Source organism: Oncorhynchus kisutch, linkage group LG2 (assembly GCF_002021735.2).
Source record: "Oncorhynchus kisutch isolate 150728-3 linkage group LG2, Okis_V2, whole genome shotgun sequence".
NCBI lineage: Eukaryota > Metazoa > Chordata > Actinopteri > Salmoniformes > Salmonidae > Oncorhynchus > Oncorhynchus kisutch.
The window spans coordinates 72,281,769-72,304,281 of NC_034175.2; the positions used below are offsets into that span (position 1 = coordinate 72,281,769).

General features: G+C 44.7%; 2 protein-coding genes across 3 annotated transcripts in view; one reads left to right on the top strand and one right to left on the bottom strand.

Annotated features, from left to right (window-relative positions):
• The window catches only part of LOC109905305 (glucose-6-phosphate exchanger SLC37A1), a 29,119-nt gene extending 23,643 nt beyond the window's left edge, over nt 1–5,476 (bottom strand). The window contains exons 1-2 of the mRNA XM_031801189.1: nt 5,323–5,476; nt 3,342–3,552 (exon numbers count right to left, since the gene is read on the bottom strand). Coding sequence (XP_031657049.1) covers nt 3,342–3,397 — 56 coding nt within the window. The 5' untranslated portion in view covers nt 3,398–3,552; nt 5,323–5,476. The remainder of the gene's footprint in view (nt 1–3,341; nt 3,553–5,322) is intronic.
• A 1,235-nt stretch (nt 5,477–6,711) lies between these two features.
• Nucleotides 6,712–22,330, top strand: rsph1 (radial spoke head component 1). Of its 2 annotated transcripts, XM_031801390.1 has the most exons (9): nt 6,712–6,727; nt 6,955–7,102; nt 7,257–7,370; nt 7,461–7,566; nt 7,812–7,902; nt 20,753–20,888; nt 21,075–21,146; nt 21,965–22,076; nt 22,208–22,330. In XM_031801390.1, exons 2-9 carry the CDS (start codon nt 7,052–7,054, stop codon nt 22,270–22,272), a joined length of 747 nt encoding a protein of 248 aa, XP_031657250.1. In that variant the 5' UTR covers nt 6,712–6,727; nt 6,955–7,051; the 3' UTR covers nt 22,273–22,330. The 2 variants fall into 2 exon arrangements, with proteins under 2 accessions (XP_031657250.1, XP_020317358.1); XM_020461769.2 differs by lacking the exon at nt 6,712–6,727 and having other exon boundaries at nt 6,951–7,102.
• Nucleotides 22,331–22,513: the final 183 nt, after the last annotated feature.

Here is a 22,513-nt window from a genome sequence, read left to right on the forward strand (position 1 = left end):
TACGTGGTCACATGGTGTTTATACTATTGTTTGTTCAGATGAACGTGGTAGCTTCAGGCGTTTGGAAACTGCTCCCAAGTATGAACCAGACTTTTGGATGTCTACAATCTTTTTCTGATTTCGTTTGATTTTCCATTGATGTCAAGCAAAGAGGCACTGAGTTTGAAGGTAGACCTTGAAACACATGTACAGGTATACCTCCAATTGACTCAAATTATGTCAATTAGCCTATCAGAAGCTTCTAAAGCCATTACATACATTTCTGAAATTTTCCAAGCTGTTTAAAGGCACAGTCAACTTAGAGTATGTAAACTTCTGACCCACCCACTGGAATTGTTATACAGTGAATTATAAGTGAAATAATCGGTCTGTAAACAATTGTTGGAAAAAAATACTTGTGTCATACACAAAGAAGATGTCCTAACAGACTTGCCAAAACGAAATTTAATGACTCCAATCTAAGTGTATGTAAACTTCCGACTTCAACTGTATAACCAGTCTGGCATGTTTTCATGGTCATTACTCACATCACCGGTGAGCATAATAAACCCAGCGAGAGCAGGTGAGTATAATAAAAACCATGAAGTCCTGTTCTTGTAGATCTCCCAATCAGTTATTTCCTGGTGGACTTGTGCAAAGGGCAAACAAGTCGAATTCGACAGACTCTGACGTGGGTTCACCCCTGACCTAGCCAAACACAGCCACCCTGACGTGGGTTCACCCCTGACCTAGCCAAACACAGCCACCCTGACGTGGGTTCACCCCTGATCTAGCCAAACACAGCCACCCCGACGTGGGTTCACCCCTGATCTAGCCAAACACAGCCACCCCGACGTGGGTTCACCCCTGACCTAGCCAAACACAGCCACCCTGACGTGGGTTCACCCCTGATCTAGCCAAACACAGCCACCCCGACGTGGGTCTTCCCCTGACCTAGCCAAACACAGCCACCACGACGTGGGTCTACCCCTGATCAAGCCTGAAACAGACACTTATGGCAGGTAAAGTCACACCACCATAAACCAGCCCTAGAGACCAGTTGCTAAGGGGAGGAAAGCAGTCAGAGGGAAGAATCCCTGATTGCCTATGTGCACTCACAATAGCTGGGCAGCATGTGTGTGTTTATATCTGTGTGTGTGTGTGTGTGTCTAGTGGAAAGGGGGTTGTGTTCTCTCCCAAGGCAGGACAGAAATGAGACAGTTAAGACACTGGCAGTGTCTTCCCTGTCAGCAGTAATTTAGTGTAAAACACAGTCAGTGGCTCTGTGACATCACAAAACACCACCACTGTCCCAGCTCCACCGCTCTGAGAACACCAGACAGCCACACAGGACAAAAGGTCTACAACCTTGACTTCAGCATGCCACTCACACGGAATAACTGTCAGTCGGAATGCAATGGAATGTGGGAGAGTTCAAAGGAATACTTCAAAGTGTAATATTCCTATGAAGATTCAGGTTAACAACTTGGTTCTCCACTCTTTTTCAGTTTGACCTTTGACTATAGTTCTACTGATAATAGAAGTAATCACGTGACTTGACAAGGAACAATTCCTGGCCCTAATAATGAATGGGATATGCAACAGGTGTTGACTAACAGTGAATTGCTTACTTACAGGTCCTTCCCAACAATGCAGAGAGAAAGAAAATAGAGAAATAATAGAAAAGTAATATCATGTAATAATAAGTGAACAATGAGTAACGATACACGGGGTACCAGTACTGAGACAATGTGCATATAACTAGGATGAAAGTGACTAGGCAACAGGATAGATAATAAACAGTAGCAGCAGTGTGTGATGAGTTAGTGTAGAAAGGGTCAATGCAGATAGTCCGGGTAGCTATTTGGTTAACTATTTAACAGTCTTAAGGCTTGGGGGTAGAAGCTGTTCAGTAATCATTAACCTGCCTGCAAGTATTCTGGTGCGTGTAATATCTCTCTCTCTCTATATATATATATATATATATATATATATATATATATATATATATATATATATATATCTCTCTCTCTCTCTCTCTCTCTCTCTCTCTCTCTCTCTCTCTCTCTCTCTCTCTCTCTCTCTCTCTCTCTCTCTCTCTCTCTCTCTCTCTCTCTCTCTCTCTCTCTCTCTATCTCTCTCTCTCTCTCTCTCTCTCTCTCTCTCTCTCTCTCTCTCTCTCTCTCTCTCTCTCTCTCTCTCTCTCTCTCTCTCTCTCTCTCTCTCTCTCTCTCTCTCTCTCTCTCTCTCTCTCTCTCTCTCTCTCTCTCTCTCTCTCTCTCATATAATTACATTGGACTAAATATACAAATTGATACGGGCAGCACAAACAGGCGCAAGTCAAGGCACATACAGTACACTGACACTAGGGTCACACACACAGGTATAGTGTGGCTTGAGCCCTGATATAATAAGTCATCAACCATTTACAACTAAGTTCAAGTGTGAACAAGATCCCACAGAGGCAAAATCCCCATAAACAGAGTAGCACAAACCAACAGAATGATGGGCTGTGTATCCTTCACTCACTTTTCACCCTAAAGAATGTCAAGACAAGCACACAACCCAAGTGGACAGACAGGACTCTGTGGAATTATAAAACAGACACGCGAAGACAGAAACACGAACATCTGGTTTGATTAGAAGAGGGACATGAATAGTCGGCTTACTTGTCAGAGGACGACAGCCTGCTTCTTGAACCAAATGCCACCAACCAAAAGCAAGTGGTTAGCCCTGACGCACTCATATTGTTCTGACGACACTGCCATATAGATTAATTAATTGATGAACTACTTATGACAGAGTGCATTTTGATCTGAAAGACAGAGACAAAAAGACAGACAGGCTGATAGACGTACAGACAAGACAGACACAGGCCAGAAGGTGGACAGACGGGCTGGCAGAAGGACAGACACAGGCCAGAAGGTGGACAGACGGGAGGGCAGAAGGACAGACACAGGCCAGAAGGTGGACAGACGGGAGGGCAGAAGGACAGACACAGGCCAGAAGGTGGACAGACGGGCGGGATAGAAGGACAGACACAGGCCAGAAGGTGGACAGACGGGCGGGATAGAAGCACAGACACAGGCCAGAAGGTGGACAGACGGGAGGGATAGAAGGACAGACACAGGCCAGAAGGTGGACAGACGGGCGGGATAGAAGGACAGACACAGGCCAGAAGGTGGACAGACGGGAGGGCAGAAGGACAGACACAGGCCAGAAGGTGGACAGACGGGCGGGAAAGAAGGACAGACACAGGCCAGAAGGTGGACAGACGGGCGGGATAGAAGGACAGACACAGGACAGAAGGTGGACAGACGGGAGGGCAGAAGGACAGACACAGACAAAACAAAAAAACTCACCACTGATCTCTGTTGAAGGATGCCAGGAAACGGATGCCAGGTGGCACGGGGGCCATGATTTGTCGATAACAGGCACTGGGCAGTCAGGTCTCACAGCGATGATGATGATGACCAACACGCAGACCTACAGCTCCATTCTGTGAGCGTAATGCAAGGCCCAGGAAACATGTCCAAGAGGCTACAGGAACATCCCCTCAGAAGCTGTATTCTCCTGTACGGGGCAAAATAATTCAAGAGTTTTAAACACAGCAGAACATCTGAAGATGGCATCTCTCTCCGTTCCATTTCTATAGTGTACGTTCTCGAACTTATACTTTGTGCATGTATCTGTCCAGGGTCCTTCCACTTCAAAAATCACAAGAAAGAGGTTTGACACCAACCATCTCAGATTGTTCTGAGATTGTTTTTGTAGTTAGTAACCGATACAATGACCCTTTGTGAAACATTATTTTGTTGAAATATAATTTGATCTCTGAGAAACAAATTCTGTTTGACAAGTCATATGAACCTGCGGCTTGGAATATTGTTTCTCCATATTATGTCATCTATTCCCTGTGAATCTGGTGTCCTTTTTTCCCCCCTGTTCAGAGAAATGTGTCATTGAAGTCACTTGCATTATTTACCATTAAATAGTGTAAAAGTACCAGGTTTTGACCTGTTGTGTGGTCATCCTCACATTTCAAGCTAGTCCTCGACGAAAGCAATTCAGTTTTATCCTTCTTTATTGTTATTTTGTTGAAATTACATTTTTTTCCCTCAGGAATGTCAATATTACCTGTTGCTAACTACAGAAACTATTTCTGAATTATCTGAGACGGTGGGTGTGATGGCTTGTTGAAATGAAACGGAACAACTCTCCAGAAAGGCATAGTAGGATACAGTAAACTTTCCATAGCCACTCATCTCATTGGGGGTATCAGAGATATTTCTCACATTCATACAACTTCTGCTTAATGCTCTGGGCATCATATGTAGCATGAATACCAGTACCCTTCTATGCCAGAATCTTGGTCTGGGAACATGACGTTGCCAAGCACTGAACCACCAACTGTGTATATCGACAGCTTGGCTTGCTAAACTATGCATACTATTTAACTCTGTCATGAGCCTCTGCCACGACATTAGTCATTTACACTACTGATATGGTCACTGTCATCATTTTGTAAGTTGAATTGATTCATTCTACATACCAAAACCTTCAATAGTTTCCCATTCCCATGGGAGACAAGTAGTAAAATGTATTCACTCACTAAGGTAAATCGCTCTGTATAAGAGCGTCTGCTAAATGACTAAAACTTGAACAACATTTCCCCAAAAATATTTGGCCTATACAGTACAGCGGCCTACAGTTGGCTACAGTTTATAGCAAACCCTCATACGTGGAATCTTGGATGGCACATCAACTGGACTAGGCTTTTCATTCAGATTGTGACAGAGCCTCAAATCCAGTTACTGAAGTTGATTACTGAAGTTCATTCGACAATAGGTATCTATCTTTCTTATTTTCATCCATTTTTCCCCATATATGAACGTATTACCATCTAACATCCTGTAGATTAAATTGAGATTGTTATACAGAGCCCAATACTGTTTTTTTTTACAATTTTCTTGGACTGTGGCAAAAACAGTGAAAACACATTTGACTTCCCAGTGTGGCAGACATCAAAGAGAGAAGCCTGCTGTAGGACATTTGCCAGTTTGCTTGAAAGTCACATACATCAATGTTTCCAATCATTATGATCATCAGCAACATTGTAACCAAATCGATACTCCAGTCGAAAGATACAATGGTTTTAGATGAAGAATCATCCTTACAATGTATCCGACAGCTCTTTGTTTAAACCATTGTGTTCAAATATCCATGGCTTCACTTTCTGCTCATCCTCGTGCCCTCGATGCTAGACAAAAACAGCGGTCTATCTGTGGAAAATCGCCGACCCTATCAATTCATACACATGGAGGGATAAATGATCAAACTTACCGTGGCTGAAATCGCGGAAATTTTCAAAAGAACCGTCTTGTTTCTCGTCCAACTCGGGCGGTATAGCTATCACTTCCTTGTTCTTTCACAGAGCTTCGTGGAACTGTCATTCACAGTCACACTGGTCGCCCAACCTCCACTTTGGTCTACAAATGACGTCAGAACAGTACATAGAAACTGGTGAGCGTTTGATGGCCCTACCTAATTATAAAAAAATGCCTTTGGTGTGGCCACAAAGTAAATCAACAAGGAAATGACATACAATAGTTATGTGCTACTAAACAGGTTTCCATCCAACATTTTTTTATGCGAGTAAAGTACATATCGGATTATAGAAAACATGTAATAACACAAGGAAATCAGATACAATATGTATCTGTTACTAACCAGGTTTCCATCCTTTTTATGCGAGTAAAGTAACGTTACATGTCATGTAATGACAGGCCTGATGGAAACAGCAACATTTTCGGTAAACTTTCCAAATGTCGACAAAACAAAATATGCTAGACAGGGTGGAATATTTTTGTGTCGGTAAAGGTAATGTCGGTGGAAAGGCTTTTATGCGAAACTATTGATATAATAACCATTCTATCGAAGTAAACTTGGGAGTCACGCGTTGACATGTTGTGTGGTCCTCCAACTAGGACTTGTCGGAAAAGCATGCAGTTTTTAGGCTACAGATGAAAGTTATGATAGATTTCACAGGGTGGTGAAAATGCACGATGATGAGCTTGATGCTCTTTTCAAATAAATATCGAGAGTTTTATTCTGGTGACATGATAATCGATGCTTGACTGCCGTTTGACAAATAAAAACAATCTCGCGCTTTTGTCCATATTTTTTGTTGTTGCTTTCTGTTCATAACAATTGTGCTTTCAAGACAACTGGGAATTCGGGCAAATACGAGGTCAAATCATGACGTCAGTGATCTTCAGTTCGGAGCTCTAGTTCCCGAGTTGAATTCTTAGTTGGATGACCGTTTTAAAACGATATTTCCCAGTCGGGGCTATTTTTTTAAGGAGTTTCCAGTTGTTTTAAACCCACTGAGGTCCGAAGTCGGAGATTTCCGAGTTGCCAGTTTCGAGTTCCTAGTTGTTTTGAACGCGGCATAACCAACAGCGCGCAACATAGCGCTTTTGGCTAGAGTACACGTGCCTGCTACAAAGTGGGCACACTCGCTATAATATAACGCAGACATTGTTGTGAGAAAACCATCAGTAGAGTTGAAAATGCGATGGAAACCCATTTGATTAAGTAATATTTTTTATTCAGTACACGGGAATTTAACAGTAAAAGTTTTTTTTATGGATACTGCGTCATCAAGCAAAGTCAACTTGATAAAAAACACATATCTTCTGGAAAAAAATGCGCATATAATCTTTCTCCGATTTCGATGGAAACCTAGGTACTGGAACACTAAAATTCTTATAGTTGTTCTATTTGAACAGGAATTTCTGAGATATCCTTATCACCAAACGATAAGGCTGAACAGCTTTTACATGGCACAGAATAAATTAGGATATAAATGTTAATAAAACGTACACCTAACAGTTTTGAAGATATTGACGCATGTTTATAATATTTTCGTATGTTTTGTTACGTTTATCCATGGGTCACGTGTCTGCGCTCCAGTCCGTCATTGTCATGGCAACGGTAAACAGAGGAAGAGGTGAGTTGAAGAGGCGAAACTTTATAGTTTACAGGAGCCAAGAGAAACGACTAGCAAAACATGTCGGATGTTGGATCAGAGGATTTTGATGATGATCAGGGTTACCTTGGAGTGAGTAAAAGTGTGCTGTAACTTGGTAAAAAAAAAACTCAACAATCCGATTTTGAGCTAGCAATGCCAATTTAACGTTAGCTAACTAACTTTAACAGCTAACGTTACTTGCGCCTACGCAACATTGACATAACGATGTAATTGACTGACACAGGAATATGAAGGGGACCGAAATGAAGCTGGAGAGAGACATGGGGTCGGGAGAGCTGTCCTACCCAATGGAGACACTTACCAAGGAATGTATGAAAACGGGAAAAGGTCTGGCCAGGTAACTGTCACCATAAATAATAGTATTTGTTGATTCCTAATATTTGTTGTTTCCTTTGACCATTTCCTTGATTATTTCCGTGTGTCCCAGGGAACATACCGATTTAAGAATGGGGCCAGGTACATTGGAGAATATTACCAGAACCTGAAGCACGGACAGGGTATCTTCTACTACCCAGATGGATCCAAATATGATGGTCTGTCTGCCTGCCTGCCTGCCTGCCTGCCTGCCTGCCTGCCTGCCTGCCTGCCTGCCTGCCTGCCTGCCTGCCTGCCTGCCTGCCTGCCTGCCTTCCTGCCTGCCTGCCTGCCTGCCTGCCTGCCTGCCTGCCTGCCTTCCTGCCTGCCTGCCTGCCTGCCTGCCTGCCTGTCTGTCTGTCTGTCTGTCTGTCTGTCTGTCTATCATATACGCCCCTACCCTCTCTCTCTCTCTTTCTCTCAGGCAGCTGGGTTGATGACCAGCGCCAAGGCCATGGCCTCTACACATACCCCAACCAAGACACATATGAAGGAGAGTGGGTACACCATCAAAGGTAGTTAGAGTTGGGCACTATCCAGATTCTCATACCTTCATACCGTTTCTGTATTTAGGCAACAGGGTAGAGCTCTGCTACCCAACCCGAGCCCGACATTATACATCGGGTAGGACCTGTTTTTCATCAATAACTAGGCTAGGACCTGTTTTTCATCAATAACTAGGGTAGGACCTGTTTTTCATCAATAACTAGGATAAGACCTGTTTTTCATCAATAACTAGGGTAGGGCCTGTTTTAGGTTAGGGCCGGGTAGGGCCTTTTTTTCATCAATAGCTAGGGTACGGGCAGGGCTTGGGTATCACTAAATTGATCATTAACATTTTGAAGCTGAGCCACTTGTTCGTGCTCTGCTGCACAGTACAGTCATATCTGACTAAGATCATAACAAGGTGTCAGAAGTGCTTCAACCTCGTCAAATAGTCAGGAGAGATTATTTCCCAGAAAATAATAAATGTTCATTGAGTTTTGTTGGATTTTAGAGTGACGAAAAGTAGCTAACAGCTAACCGCTCTCACGTCTCTACATTGAGCAGAGCAGCCCAAGCGTAGCCGTTGCTATGGATACTTACAGACTCAGAGCCGTCATGAGCGTGTGTGACACACAGAGAGGAGCAGCTAATGGATTTACTAATGGAGGAAGTTATTTCTGGTTTCGGGCCGGGCCAGGCCTTAAATTTGGAAGAAGCAATTGGGCCTGGGTAGAGTAATCAAATGCATAGCTCCTAAGGGCTCCTAAGCTAGCTGGATATAATTTATTTGACACATCTTAGATTAATACACTGAAAAAATATATAAACGTAACAATTTCAACAAATTTACTGAGTTCCTTTGAATATAGCCAAAGGGAACGTGATAAGATAATTGTATCGTAGTCCCTTTTTGACATGCCGGGGGGGTAACCTCCCGAAAGAACTGATACATTTATCTGAGTGCCAGACGAGAACACATCTACATATAGTCACTCTTAGTGATTATGTGCGTCAAGGCATAATTCCACGGGGACTGAGGTGGCAAAAAGAACCATCATTGGGACAGCGCACAGATGATTTCTGGGAGCGCTGGTGTGCCATCCTGAACAAATGCTCGATTGATTTAAATGACATTAATTGTTGACCAGTTGAAAAAGGATTTTATTGAAATGGATAACACGATTGAAGAGAAACGCACAGCTCTGCAAGGAGCTGTTAATGATGATGGCATATTTAATGAACTGATGAAAACTAACTATGTGCTCCAGAACAAGTTGTCCACAGAAATAAAGGAGCTTAAAATGAAGATATTCAACCAAGACGAAAAAGGCAAGGCTGAGGACAAAGTCGACTTCTGGAGAAATCCTGACAAGGGAGGTCCTGCTCCTCCTCTCCATGGCAGACGCAGGATCCACCCGCGTCTGATCAACGCTCTACAACCAGCTGCTTCCAGTGCCAGTTTTTTATCCAACGAGAGACTGGGCCGACGGAAGGGCGGAGGTGACCGGGGGCACGCGCACCGACGAGATGGAGGGACAGAAGGGCGGAGGTGACCGGGGGCACGCGCACCGACGAGATGGAGGGACAGAAGGGCGGAGGTGACCGGGGGCACGCGCACCGATGAGATGGAGGGACAGAAGGGCCGAGGTGACCGGGGGCACGCGCACCGACGAGATGGAGGGACAGAAGGGCGAAGGTGACCGGGGGCACGCGCACCGACGAGATGGAGGGACAGAAGGGCGGAGGAGGCCGCTGGCACGCGCACTGACGAGATGGAGGGACAGAAGGGCGGAGGTGACCGGGGGCACGCGCACCGACGAGATGGAGGGACAGAAGGGCGGAGGAGGCCGCTGGCACGCGCACCGACGAGATGGAGGGACAGAAGGGCAGAGGTGACCGGGGGCACGCGCACCGACGAGATGGAGGGACAGAAGGGCGGAGGTGACCGGGGGCACGCGCACAGACGAGATGGAGGGACAGAAGGGCGGAGTTGACCGGGGGCACGCGCACCGACGAGATGGAGGGACAGAAGGGCGGAGGTGACCGGGGGCACGCGCACCAACGAGATGGAGGGACAGTAGGGCTGAGGTGACCGGGGGCACGCGCACCGACGAGATGGAGGGACAGAAGGGCGGAGGTGACCGGGGGCACGCGCACCGACGAGATGGAGGGACAGAAGGGCGGAGGTGACCGGGGGCACGCGCACCGACGAGATGGAGGGACAGAAGGGCGGAGGTGACCGGGGGGCACGCGCACCGACGAGATGGAAGGACAGAAGGGCTGAGGTGACCGGGGGCACGCGCACCGACGAGATGGAGGGACAGAAGGGCGGAGGTGACCGGGGGCACGCGCACCGACGAGATGGAGGGACAGAAGGGTGGAGTTGACCGGGGGCACGCGCACTGACGAGATGGATGGACAGAAGGGCTGAGGTGACCGGGGGCACGCACACCGACGAGATGGAGGGACAGAAGGTCGGAGGTGACCGGGGGCACGCGCACCGACGAGATGGAGGGACAGAAGGGCGGAGGTGATCGGGGGCACGCGCACCGACGAGATGGAGGGACAGAAGGGCGGAGGTGACCGGGGGCACGCGCACCGACGAGATGGAGGGACAGAGGGGCTGAGGTGACCGGGGGCACGCGCACCGACGAGATGGAGGGACAGAAGGTCGGAGGTGACCGGGGGCACACGCACCGACGAGATGGAGGGACAGAAGGTCGGAGGTGACCGGGGGCACACGCACCGACGAGATGGAGGGACAGAAGGTCGGAGGTGACCGGGGGCACGCGCACCGACGAGATGCCACACCCGACGGGATAAGAAGAAACGACTACCAGAGGCAGAGGAGACCGTTCACACGGTCCCAGAACCCACGGGACTGAGTGTCTTTCATTTATCAAGCAAGATATGGAGCCCTGCCCATGTCTCTTTGCTTAATAAATGGTTATCCTTTGTGCCTACAACTCAGTGCAACGATTGTGATGTTAAGGTAGACATGTTTACGTTTTTTTTTAGAAACGTTCGTTTAAGGGAATATTTTAGCTCCCCTAATCGTGATGTTTCTACTGAACATGTAAGTTGCTCACCTGCACATTCTCCAACTGCTTTTAGACGTAAGAGTTATTTTGTACCTCCCAGCCAATCACAATCACTCTATCGAGACGTATAGCAGACTGGTTGAAAAAGATGTTGTTGATCTCCTTAAGAACAAACAGGAGAACAAATCTTTACATAATTTACCTCAGGATGAAAAACGAGCTTTGCTTGATTTACAATCTGATACGTCAGTCCTTACAGGGCGGGTCGGTTGTACTCATGGATAGGACAGTTTATGTACATGAGTGTCATAGACAACTGTCTGACAACACCTTTTACAATAAACTCAGAAGTGACCCCACTGTCCAATCTCAGAACATGATCTTTACTGTCCTAGATGAAGTTCTGGTCAGATATCCAAAACAGAACACGACTTTTTGGCTAGTCAACACTCTAAAATTGCCACTTTTTATACTTTGACGAAATTACACTAGAATGTTACACAACCTCCAGGGCACCCTATTGTAGTGGCCATTGATGCTGTAACGACCCCTCTATCGACTTTTGTTGACTTTTTTATTAGACCATTTGCAGAACAGCTCCCCGTTGTAAAGGACACCAGCAGTATGATCTCAGAACAGCTCCCCTCCTTTGTAAAGGACACCAGCAGTATGATCTCAGAATAGCTCCCCTCCTCTGTAAAGGACACCAGCAGTATGATCTCAGAACAGCTCCCCTCCTTTGTAAAGGACACCAGCAGTATGATCTCAGAATAGCTCCCCTCCTTTGTAAAGGACACCAGCAGTATGATCTCAGAACAGCTCCCCTCCTTTGTAAAGGACACCAGCAGTATGATCTCAGAACAGCTCCCCTCCTTTGTAAAGGACACCAGCAGTCTGGTCTCAGAACAGCTCCCCTCCTTTGTAAAGGACACCAGCAGTATGATCTCAGAACAGCTCCCTTCCTAAAGGACACCAGCAGTATGATCTCAGAACGGCTCCCCTCCTTTGTAAAGGACACCAGCAGTCTGGTCTCTATTATTGAATCTCTTGATCCTCTCCCGGGGGAATACTTTGTTAGTTACGTTTGATGTTGAGTCGTTATACACAAATATTCCACACGAGGGCGGTATTGAAGCTATGGAACATTTTCTTCTGCAACGTGACCCTAATGAACTACCTTCCAGTGCATGCATTATAACATTGGCTGAAATAGTACTCACACACAACTACTTCATGTTTCTAAATGATTTCTTTATTCAGACGAAGGGTACTGCTATGGGATCCCCCATTGCTCCTAACTTCGCTAATGTGTATGTGGGTTACATGGAGAAACAGTCTATTTTCAAACCTCTCAAAAAAAATTGATAGCCTCACATCATTATTTGGAAACGGTATATTGATGATATTTTTGTTCTATGATGTTAAACAGCGCCGGGTGTTCCATGCGTTTCTGAACATCTGAGATTTACTATGCAATCTGATACACGTCAAATCAGTTTTCTTCATCTTCTGATCTTGTGTGAAGATAATGTTCTATACACTGATCTTTACAGGAAGTCTACTGATCGTAACCGTTTGTTGAGGGCCGATAGTTGTCACCCACTTCCCTTGAAAAACAGTCTGCCCTACAGCCAATTCTTTCGAATCAAAAGAATTTGTAAAAACCAACCCGATTTTGACAGACATATGGCTTAGACTCAAATAATATTCAAGGGTGTAGCAATATTGATGTTACACAGGAAACGGAAACCAGTCGTTACTTACGTTATTAATGTGCTGGTTGACAACATGCCTAGTAAAGTTTGTGACTTACAACACAAAGCATATTGAAACAGAGGGTACAACAATGGTCAGATTAATACTGCCATTGAGAAAATTCAAAACATAACATGACCTTTTTCCAAGGTCAGTCTCGCAAAAATAAGCATTCTTGCGTTCTAACTACCCGCTATTCAAAGTGCTCTGATCAAATTAAGGGAATCGTTCACAAACATTGGCACATTCTAAGATCCGATGATAGTCTCGGTAATGTGTTTTGGTGGCAGCGGTACTCAAAAGAACCTGGATCTCATCGATGTAAATTAAGAATTACATCCCAGGCGGCAGTTTGAAAAAGTGCCGCGTTTAAAGGCTAGTCATCGCGCCGAACGTCAACGTTAGCTAGCTATCGTGAGTGACTCTATGCTAAACTTTAGCTGGCTTATTGGATACAAGCAGATTCGTGAGTAGCTAATGTTCCATTCTACAACTAAATCGCCATGGAAAATGCACTGAAACCTCCGGGAAAAATATACACTGCTCAAAAAAATAAAGGGAACACTTAAACAACACAATGTAACTCCAAGTCAATCACACTTCTGTGAAATCAAACTGTCCACTTAGGAAGCAACACTGATTGACGATAAATTTCACATGCTGTTGTGCAAATGGAATGGACAACAGGTGGAAATTATAGGCAATTAGCAAGACACCCCCAATAAAGGAGTGGTTCTGCAGGTGGGGACCACAGACCACTTCTCAGTTCCTATGCTTCCTGGCTGATGTTTTGGTCACTTTTGAATGCTGGCGGTGCTTTCACTCTAGTGGTAGCATGAGACGGAGTCTACAACCCACAACAAGTGGCTCAGGTAGTGCAGCTCATCCAGGATGGCACATCAATGCGAGCTGTGGAAAGAAGGTTTGCTCTGTCTGTCAACGTAGTGTCCAGAGCATGGAGGCGCTACCAGGGGACAGGCCAGTACATCAGAAGACGTGGAGGAGGCCGTAGGAGGGCAACAACCCAGCAGCAGGACCGCTACCTCCGCCTTTGTGCAAGGAGGAGCACTGCCCAACACCATGCAGGACGTTTTTAATTTGCCAGAGAACACCAAGATTGGCAAATTCGCCACTGGCGCCCGGTGCTCTTCACAGATGAAAGCAGGTTCACACTGAGCACATGTGACAGAGTCTGGAGACGCCGTGGAGAACATTCTGCTGCCTGCAACATCCTCCAGCATGACCGGTTTGGCGGTGGGTCAGTCATGGTGTGGGGTGGCATTTCTTTGGGGGGCCGCACAGCCCTCCATGTGCTCGCCAGAGGTAGCCTGACTGCCATTAGGGCCCGAGATATGATCCTCAGACCCCTTGTGAGACCATATGCTGGTGCGGTTGGCCCTGTGTTCCTCCTAATACAAGACAATGCTAGACCTCATGTGGCTGGAGTGTGTCAGCAGTTCCTCCAAGAGGAAGGCATTGATGCTATGGACTGGCCCGCCCGTTCCCCAGACCTGAATCCAATTGAGCACATCTGGGACATCATGTCTCGCTCCATCCACCAATGCCACGTTGCACCACAGACTGTCCAGGAGTTGGCGGATGCTTTAGTCCAGGTCTGGGAGGAGATCCCTCAGGAGACCATCCGCCACCCCATCAGGAGCATGCCCAGGCGTTGTAGGGAGGTCATACAGGCACGTGGAGGCCACACACACTACTGAGCCTCATTTTGACCTTGTGACCTTCTCTCGTTGGGTTAAGCCACGGAACAAGAGTAGCCAGCAGTTAAAGTTAAAGTTATACCTACTCTGTCTGGGGTAGACCTACCTTTTGAAAGTACCATGCTCAGATTCCTAATGACGTCTCAGATTTAATTAATTGCAAACAGTGACAGCTTTGTTGCAAACAAGATACACTGATTTGGCATTAGAGAAATATTATAAGATGAGCAAATAGGCCTATCTCTGTGAATGCTTAGCCTGTAGGCCTAATTTTGTTAATTTGTAAGGTATTAAAAATAAGATTCCGCTAATATGTAAAATTACGTAGAATTGCATGACATTTTTATTAAAAGAAACATTTTTCTCGAACCTGCAAATACAATGATAGATTCATGCTATGCTTTTACTATAAAGGAGATCTTTCCACCCCTACTCTTGTCCAGGGTGGTTTATGAACCCACAACCTTCTGGCCCGCAGCCCTGTGCTCTATAAATAGTCCTGTGTTGCCATATAATGCTGACAAGATGAAGTTTCTAAAACTGGATATCTAAGGCTCTGTTCTGTCCAGGAAGTGAGGGTAAACAGTATATCTCAGGCTCTGTTCTGTCCAGGAAGTGAGGGTAAACGGTATATCTCAGGCTCTGTTCTGTCCAGGAAGTGAGGGTAAACGGTATATCTCAGGCTCTGTTCTGTCCAGGAAGTGAGGGTAAACGGTATATCTCAGGCTCTGTTCTGTCCAGGAAGTGAGGGTAAACTGTATATCTCAGGCTCTGTTCTGTCCAGGAAGTGAGGGTAAACGGTATATCTCAGGCTCTGTTCTGTCCAGGAAGTGAGGGTAAACGGTATATCTCAGGCTCTGTTCTGTCCAGGAAGTGAGGGTGAACTGTATATCTCAGGCTCTGTTCTGTCCAGGAAGTGAGGGTAAACTGTATATCTCAGGCTCTGTTCTGTCCAGGAAGTGAGGGTAAACTGTATATCTCAGGCTCTGTTCTGTCCAGGAAGTGAGGGTGAACGGTATATCTCAGGCTCTGTCCAGGAAGTGAGGGTAAACTGTATATCTCAGGCTCTGTTCTGACCAGGAAGTGAGGGTAAACGGTACATCTCAGGCTCTGTTCTGTCCAGGAAGTGAGGGTGAACGGTAGACATGTTCTCTGCCACCCACTTCTGTTTTAATTATTATTTTGGGTGTAGGGGTGGGTCACTTGTTTTGTTTTTTTCAAGCGAACAGGGAGAGTTTTGGTCAAATATATTTTTCTGAAGGGAGGGGGCATCCATTTTCATTTCAGAGAGCTTCGATTTTCTCCATGTAACCTTTTTTATTATGAATATAGTTCACTCCCTTACATCATCAAAGGTAGTTACTGCTGTGACAATAAGGTTAATTGTGTAAGAAATAGGGCAACTGTACATGACAGAGTCAAACCTTTTCCGTGTTCCTGTAATAGGAATTTACAGGTGAACTAAAAGTTGAGCAGTTGTTGATAAAGTCAATCTAAATCATCCCGGTTTAATTATAAGTTGCAACAGGGAGACACCATTCAGCACAGAAGCAGAGGAAATATCGAACTGGCCTCTTGGTGACAGGCCTTTTACAGTATATTACAGGAACATGGAAAAGGTTTGACTGTGTCAAGTTCATATCCCCGAGCTGACAAGGTACAAATCTGTCGTTCTGCCCCTGAACAGGCAGTTAACCCACTATTCCTAGGCCGTCATTGAAAATAAGAATTTGTTCTTAACTCAAATCAAATCAAATTTATTTATATAGCCCTTCGTACATCAGCTGATATCTCAAAGTGCTGTACAGAAACCTAGCCTAAAACCCCAAACAGTAAGCAATGCAGGTGTAGAAGCACGGTGGCTAGGAAAAACTCCCTAGAAAGGCCAAAACCTAGGAAGAAACCTAGAGAGGAACCAGGCTATGTGGGGATGCCAGTCCTCTTCTGGCTGTGCCGGGTGGAGATTATAACAGAACATGGCCAAGATGTTCAAATGTTCATAAATGACCAGCATGGTCGAATAATAATAAGGCAGAACAGTTGAAACTGGAGCAGCAGCACGGCCAGGTGGACTGGGGACAGCAAGGAGTCATCATGTCAGGTAGTCCTGGGGCATGGTCCTAGGGCTCAGGTCCTCCGAGAGAGAGAAAGAAAGAGAGGGGAGAATTTGAGAACGCACACTTAGATTCACACAAGACACCGAATAGGACAGGAGAAGTACTCCAGATGTAACAAACTGACCCCAGCCCCCATGATTTGCCTAGTTAAATGAAGGTAAAAAATATATACTAATCAAATATACTGTATTTGCCAAATGCTTCATAAACAACAGTGACATGCTTTCTTACAGGTCATTTTCCAACAATGCAGAGTAAAATAAATTGAAATAGTTACAAAAGGAATAAATACTTAGTGAATAACGAGTAAAAAAATAACATGGCTATATAGAGGTACAGAGTTAGAGGTACAGAGGTACCAGTACAGAGTTGATGTGCAGGGGTAATTTAGGTAGCTATATACATAGAGGTAGGGGTAACATGCCTAAGCAACAGGATAGATAATAGGCAGTAGCAGCAGTGTGAGCTGGTGTGTGAGTGGCGTCAGTATGCGTGTGTGTGTGTGTGTGTGTGTGTGTTGGGGTGTAAGTATGTGTGAGTGTGTGGGTAGAGTCCAGTGTGTGCGCATAGAGTCAGTGCAAAAGGGTCAATGCAGGTAGTACGCGTAGCCATTTGATTAACTAATTAGCAGTCTTAACACCCCTGAGGGGCCCCCGTGTTGATGGTCAGCGTGGTGGATGGGTTGTCACCTTGGCATTCTTGGGCATGGGGTCTATGGTAGTCTGCCTTGAAACAAGTTGGTATTACAGACCGGGTCAGGGATAGGTTGAAAATGTCAGTGAAGACACTTGCCAGCTGGTCAACTCATGCTCAGAGTACATGTCCTGTTATTCCATCTGGCTCCGTGGCCTTGCTAATTTGAACCTGTTTAAAGATGTTACTCACTTTGGCTACGGAGAGCGAGATCACACAGTCGCCCGGAACAACTGATGCTCTCATGCATGGTTCAGGTTTGCTTCCCTCGAAGCGAGCATAGAAGGCATTCAGCTCGTCTGGTAGGCTCGCGTCCCTGGGCAATTCGAGGCTGGGTTTCCCTTTGTAATCCATGATCATTTGCATGCCCTGCCACATCCGTCGTGCGTCAGTTTTGCCTGTTTGATGGCTCATTGGAGGTCGTAGTGGTATTTCTTATAAGCGTCCGGATTAGTGTCCCGCTCCTTGAAAGCGGCAGCTGTAGCTTTTAACTTCTCACAGTGCTGTTGTTGCCTCTAATCCATGGCTTCTGGTTGGGGTACTTACGGTCACTGTAGGGACGTCGTCGTCGATGCACTCTTTAATGAAGCTGGCGACTGATGCAGTTAACTCCTCAATGTTATTGGATGAATCCTGGAACATATTCCAGTCTGTGCTAGGGAAACAGTCTTGTAGATTAGCATACTTTTAATTCGACCACTTCTGCATTGAGCACGTCACTGTTACTTCATGTTTTGAGTTTTTGCTTGTAAGCAGGAAGCAGAAGGAGAGAGTTATGGTCCGATTTGCCAAAGGGAAGGTGAGGAGGGAGGGCCTCGTATGCGTTTCAGTGTGTGGAGTAAAAGTGATGTAGAGTTTTGTCGCCTCTTGTTGCAGAAGTGACATGCTGGTAAACATGAGGTAAGACGGATTTCAGTTTCTCCCTGCATTAAAATCACCGACCAAGAGAAACGGCCTCTCTGAATGTGTATTTTCTTGTTTGCTTACGGTGCTATACAGCTCGTTGACTGCGGTCTTAGTGCCAGCATCGGTTTGTGGTGATAAATAGACAGTTTTAATCTTTATTTTTTTTAAGCTATCTTGGTAAATAGTATGGTCTGCAGCTCCTCATGAGGTATTCTAACAGACTAGCTGTTGTCCTCCCTCCCCGAGTCTGCCGTCGGGTCATGACGATGCATAGAAAACAGCACCAAGTGTACTGTAAACATCCGTACTGTAAACACCAGCTCGAGAGTCTTGTAAGAAGTCAATTAAAAAGTGCAGTGGCTTTGTCAGTGTCACGTTCTGACCATAGTTCTGTTATTTTATTCTTTGTTTTAGTACGGTCGTGTACAGTACAGGGCGTGAGTTGGCGTGGGCAGTCTATGTTTGTTTTTCTATGTTGGTTTTTGTGTTCGGCCTAGTATGGTTCTCAATCAGAGGCAGGTGCCGTTAGTTGTCTCTGATTGAGAATCATACTTAGATAGCCTGGGTTTCACTTTTGGTTTGTGGGTGTTTGTTTCCGTGTGAGTGTTTGTTCCCACACGGTACTGGTTCGGTTTCGTTCATTTCACGTTTATTGTTTTGTATTTTGTAGTGTTCAGTTTATGTCTTTAAATAAACATTATGGACACTTACCATGCTGCGCATTGGTCCTCCGATCCTTCTCGCTACTCCTCCTCAGAAGAGGAGGACGAATGCTGTTACAGTCAGCTGCTACAGAATCACATTGTTTCACAGAATACAATATTAATCCATGTGTCCTCGGTCCTCCAGTCAGGTGTCAATCTCTATCAACAGATATGAGTTTAATCCATAACATAACGTGTAGTGACTGTCAACCAGTGTTACAAACAACACTGAAAATCATGTGTATTACATAAAGGGGAAATATATAAACATGCAAAACATTATGTTAATTATTCTTACATTTAATATTGAAGCGTTTATTTACCAAACGCATTTGTGTTTTTTTCCATCAGTAATGAATGCTTATGTGTACCTTTATGTGTGCGTAATATTTTTTATTCGTAGATTTTAGATGTGTGTTAAAATGGGTTTATATATCCATTGTTCAGCTGGAATGGAACGTTTGAATCCTGTATCTTTAACATACAAAATCGAAAGCATCATAAATCTAGCCTCATGCTGTAGTGTTTGGTTGGAGTTAGACCTCTGGATTACTTTTGAACAGAGTCCAGATCTCATATTACTGTACTGATTAAAAAAATAAAAAATGTAAATAGATTTTTTTATTTTTTTTATGTTGATGTCACAAATGTATCATTTGTACAGTTCTTTATTAAAAACAGTATGTGTGACGTTTGACTGTCTAAAGTAGTGGCCCCTTTTTATGCCAGTGAAGTACATGTTGGATAAAAAATATCACGACAGGCCTGATGGAAAACAGAAAATGTGTCGGTAAACTTTCCAAATGTCGAAAAAACAAACTACGCTAGAAAAAGTGGGATGTTTTTGTGTCTGAACAATTAATTGTGAGAGAAATTTCGGTGGAAACGCTTTTATCGGGACAGCATAGTTTATTAGGTTACAGAACTTCACAGGGTGGTGAACGAGCACGGTGATGAGCTTGATGCTCCTTTACAATAAATATCGATGGTCTTATTCCGATGACATGATGATCGATGCTTGACTGCTGTTTGACAAATAAAAATATTCTCGCTCTTATCCATAATAATCTCATCATGTAGACTAGCCTACCTGCGCACAGTACCTGCGAGCTGTAGTTCGCACGTGTCAATACCAGAGTGGGCACGTTCGCTATTTAACGCAATATGCTTTGTGACAAAACCATCAGTAGGGTTGAACATGGGATGGAAGCACACTTAATTTGTATTTTAACTGCAAAATACATTTTTTTCACGCACATTATTTTATCCGCAACAAGTCAGAATTTAATGGAAACACATCTCTGATGTTAAAATGTTCACATTGTTTTTATGCGTTTTTTTTATTTTTAATTTTCGCATTAAAATACGTCGCCAATTGGGATGGAAACCTAGCTACTCAGGCAAATATATCTCATTTTGCAACAACAACGTGATTGTTTGTCTCTGAAATGATACCATCAAGTGACAGACATGTATTTGTTTCACATCTATCATTGAACAACCCCATTCTATGATTAGGTGGTGAAAAAACACACATCTCTTTCGTAAGTTCTTTATGTAAAGGATGTGAAACGGCTAGCTAGTTCGCGGTGGTGCGCGCTAAATCGGTGACATCACTTGCTCTGAGACCTTGAAGTAGTGGTTCCCCTTGCTCTGCAAGGGCTGTGGTGGAGAGATGAGTAACGATGCTTTGTGGGTGACTGTTCTTGTTGTGTGCAGAGGGTCCCTGGTTCACGCCTGGTTCACGCCTGGTTCACGCCTGGTTCACGCCTGGGTAGGGGCGAGGGGACGGTCGAAAGCTATACTGTTACATTTAAACAAAAAAAAGCCAATTTACCAGCATTTCTGATAATGGTTATACATATAGAATGAAACGTATTCATATTAAATATTCCTATTACAGTCCCCCACCTGATCTTACCACTCATTGTCTTTATAATACCAGAAATGGACAAGGTATATACCACTACAACGACACAGGTTCCAGATACATGGGCACGTGGGTGATGGGCAAGATGGAGTCAGCAGGAGAATTCATCCACCAGAACCACAGATACCAAGGCAACTTCCTCAACAACAATGTAAGTCAGCCCAGAAGGAACCTGACATGATAAAGGAAAGACACTGACTTAAATGAAAACAATAACCACATAACACAGCATGATCAAATCAAATATAACATGTTTAGTTACAAGTTTATCAGCATACAACATGATCGTTGTGTACTAGCATATATAAACGGTCACTATCAGCCATTTGTGTTTCAGCCGTCAGGCCCAGGGAAGTATGTGTTTGAAATTGGCTGTGAGCAGCATGGAGAATACCTGCAGGTGGATCAGGTATGACCACTACCACATATTTGCATATGCAGAAATTGCAATGATATGATAAAACAACCTGTGCAAGAGCAGAATGTCTCTCTAGCAAATGTTTGTTGTTTGATGTATCTGGAAGAGATCATGACAAAAGACACTTAACAGAGAGCTGCTTCTCTCTCTTGACTAAAACTCCAGCCTGCATCAGATGAGGAGAATGGTAAACATGGGAAAGCCCCGAAGTCCAGGTCTCCCTACCCTGGCCATGGGGAGGGCTATTTCTCCATAGGGGCTTCAGGAGAGGAGGTGCCACAGCAACTACTAGAGTGCTGCTGTGCTGTGCCTTTGTTGTAGAACAGTAGTTCCACTTCCTGTGTCCATTTGTTGCATGACGCCCTTTAGTGGTTGATCGATGCAAAGATAAAGCTTTTTTTCCCCCTCAACAATTCTCAAAATGCTATAGGGCTTAGTCTGTTAAAGTGCATACACCTAGATATTTGCATGATTATCATCCTTCATGATATTGTAACAGTAGTCATGGATCCACTGTTCGTCTTCTAGTCTCTCTGTGTGTTTTTGGCTGAGTTGTGCACTGGAGTTTTAGATGTTTTGAGGCTTGCCGTGCTTTAGAAGGAGCTGTTTTTGAACAATTTAACCATCTAATAGGAAGCACTACACAGATCTAACACAATGACAGCGAAACACTTACAGCACGGCATTGCACTTAAAACATCCCAACTGTGTCCGTAGAAGAGGAAATGAAAATAGATGCATAAAGATGCTTTAGGCAGAAATGGCCAACCTTTTCTTGACCTCTGTTACTGCTTCTCCATGGACAACAGGACAGAGGGGATGCCGAGGAGGATGAGACAGTATCCACCATGGTCCTAAAGTGGAAGCCCAAGGCTGTCACGGGCCTGTCCCTCTGGACCCCAGCCAAAGATCCATCCTCGGGTGAGCAGGACCCTTTACATATCCTGTAGTCGTGTGTGACTGTGAAGAGAGTACCTTGTCTGAGGAATAATAACAATTATTATTATTTTATTTTTTACATGTATCAATTAAAATAGTTTTTCTATCAACAGACGGAGAAGGACTGGCCTCCGCAGACGAGAAAGGGGGATCCAAACCTCCCACTCCAGAGACCTGAGACCTTGCCAGATTCGCACAGCAAACACACTTCAATAATAAAGACATCTCTCTCATAATTACTGGTCTGATTAATTAGAGTCACTGAGGAATTATTTGAGTATGAAAAGGTTTGATGTGATTATAAAAAAATCTCCAATTGACTGTGTGGTTTAGCCAGGGTAGAAAATATGGGTAAAAGTTTAATGAATATTGCCACCCTGTGGGGAAATCCAGAATAACGACCACTTAGTTTAGGCGTT

What these genes read in the sequence shown, in the direction of transcription:
- rsph1 (XM_031801390.1), top strand. Translation starts at nt 7,052, where the DNA reads ATGTCGGATGTTGGATCAGAGGATTTTGATGATGATCAGGGTTACCTT. An exon ending in GCAACTTCCTCAACAACAAT is followed by an intron (nt 20,889 to 21,074) that starts GTAAGTCAGCCC and finishes TTTGTGTTTCAG; the next exon opens with CCGTCAGGCCCAGGGAAGTA. An exon ending in AGCCAAAGATCCATCCTCGG is followed by an intron (nt 22,077 to 22,207) that starts GTGAGCAGGACC and finishes TTCTATCAACAG; the next exon opens with ACGGAGAAGGACTGGCCTCC.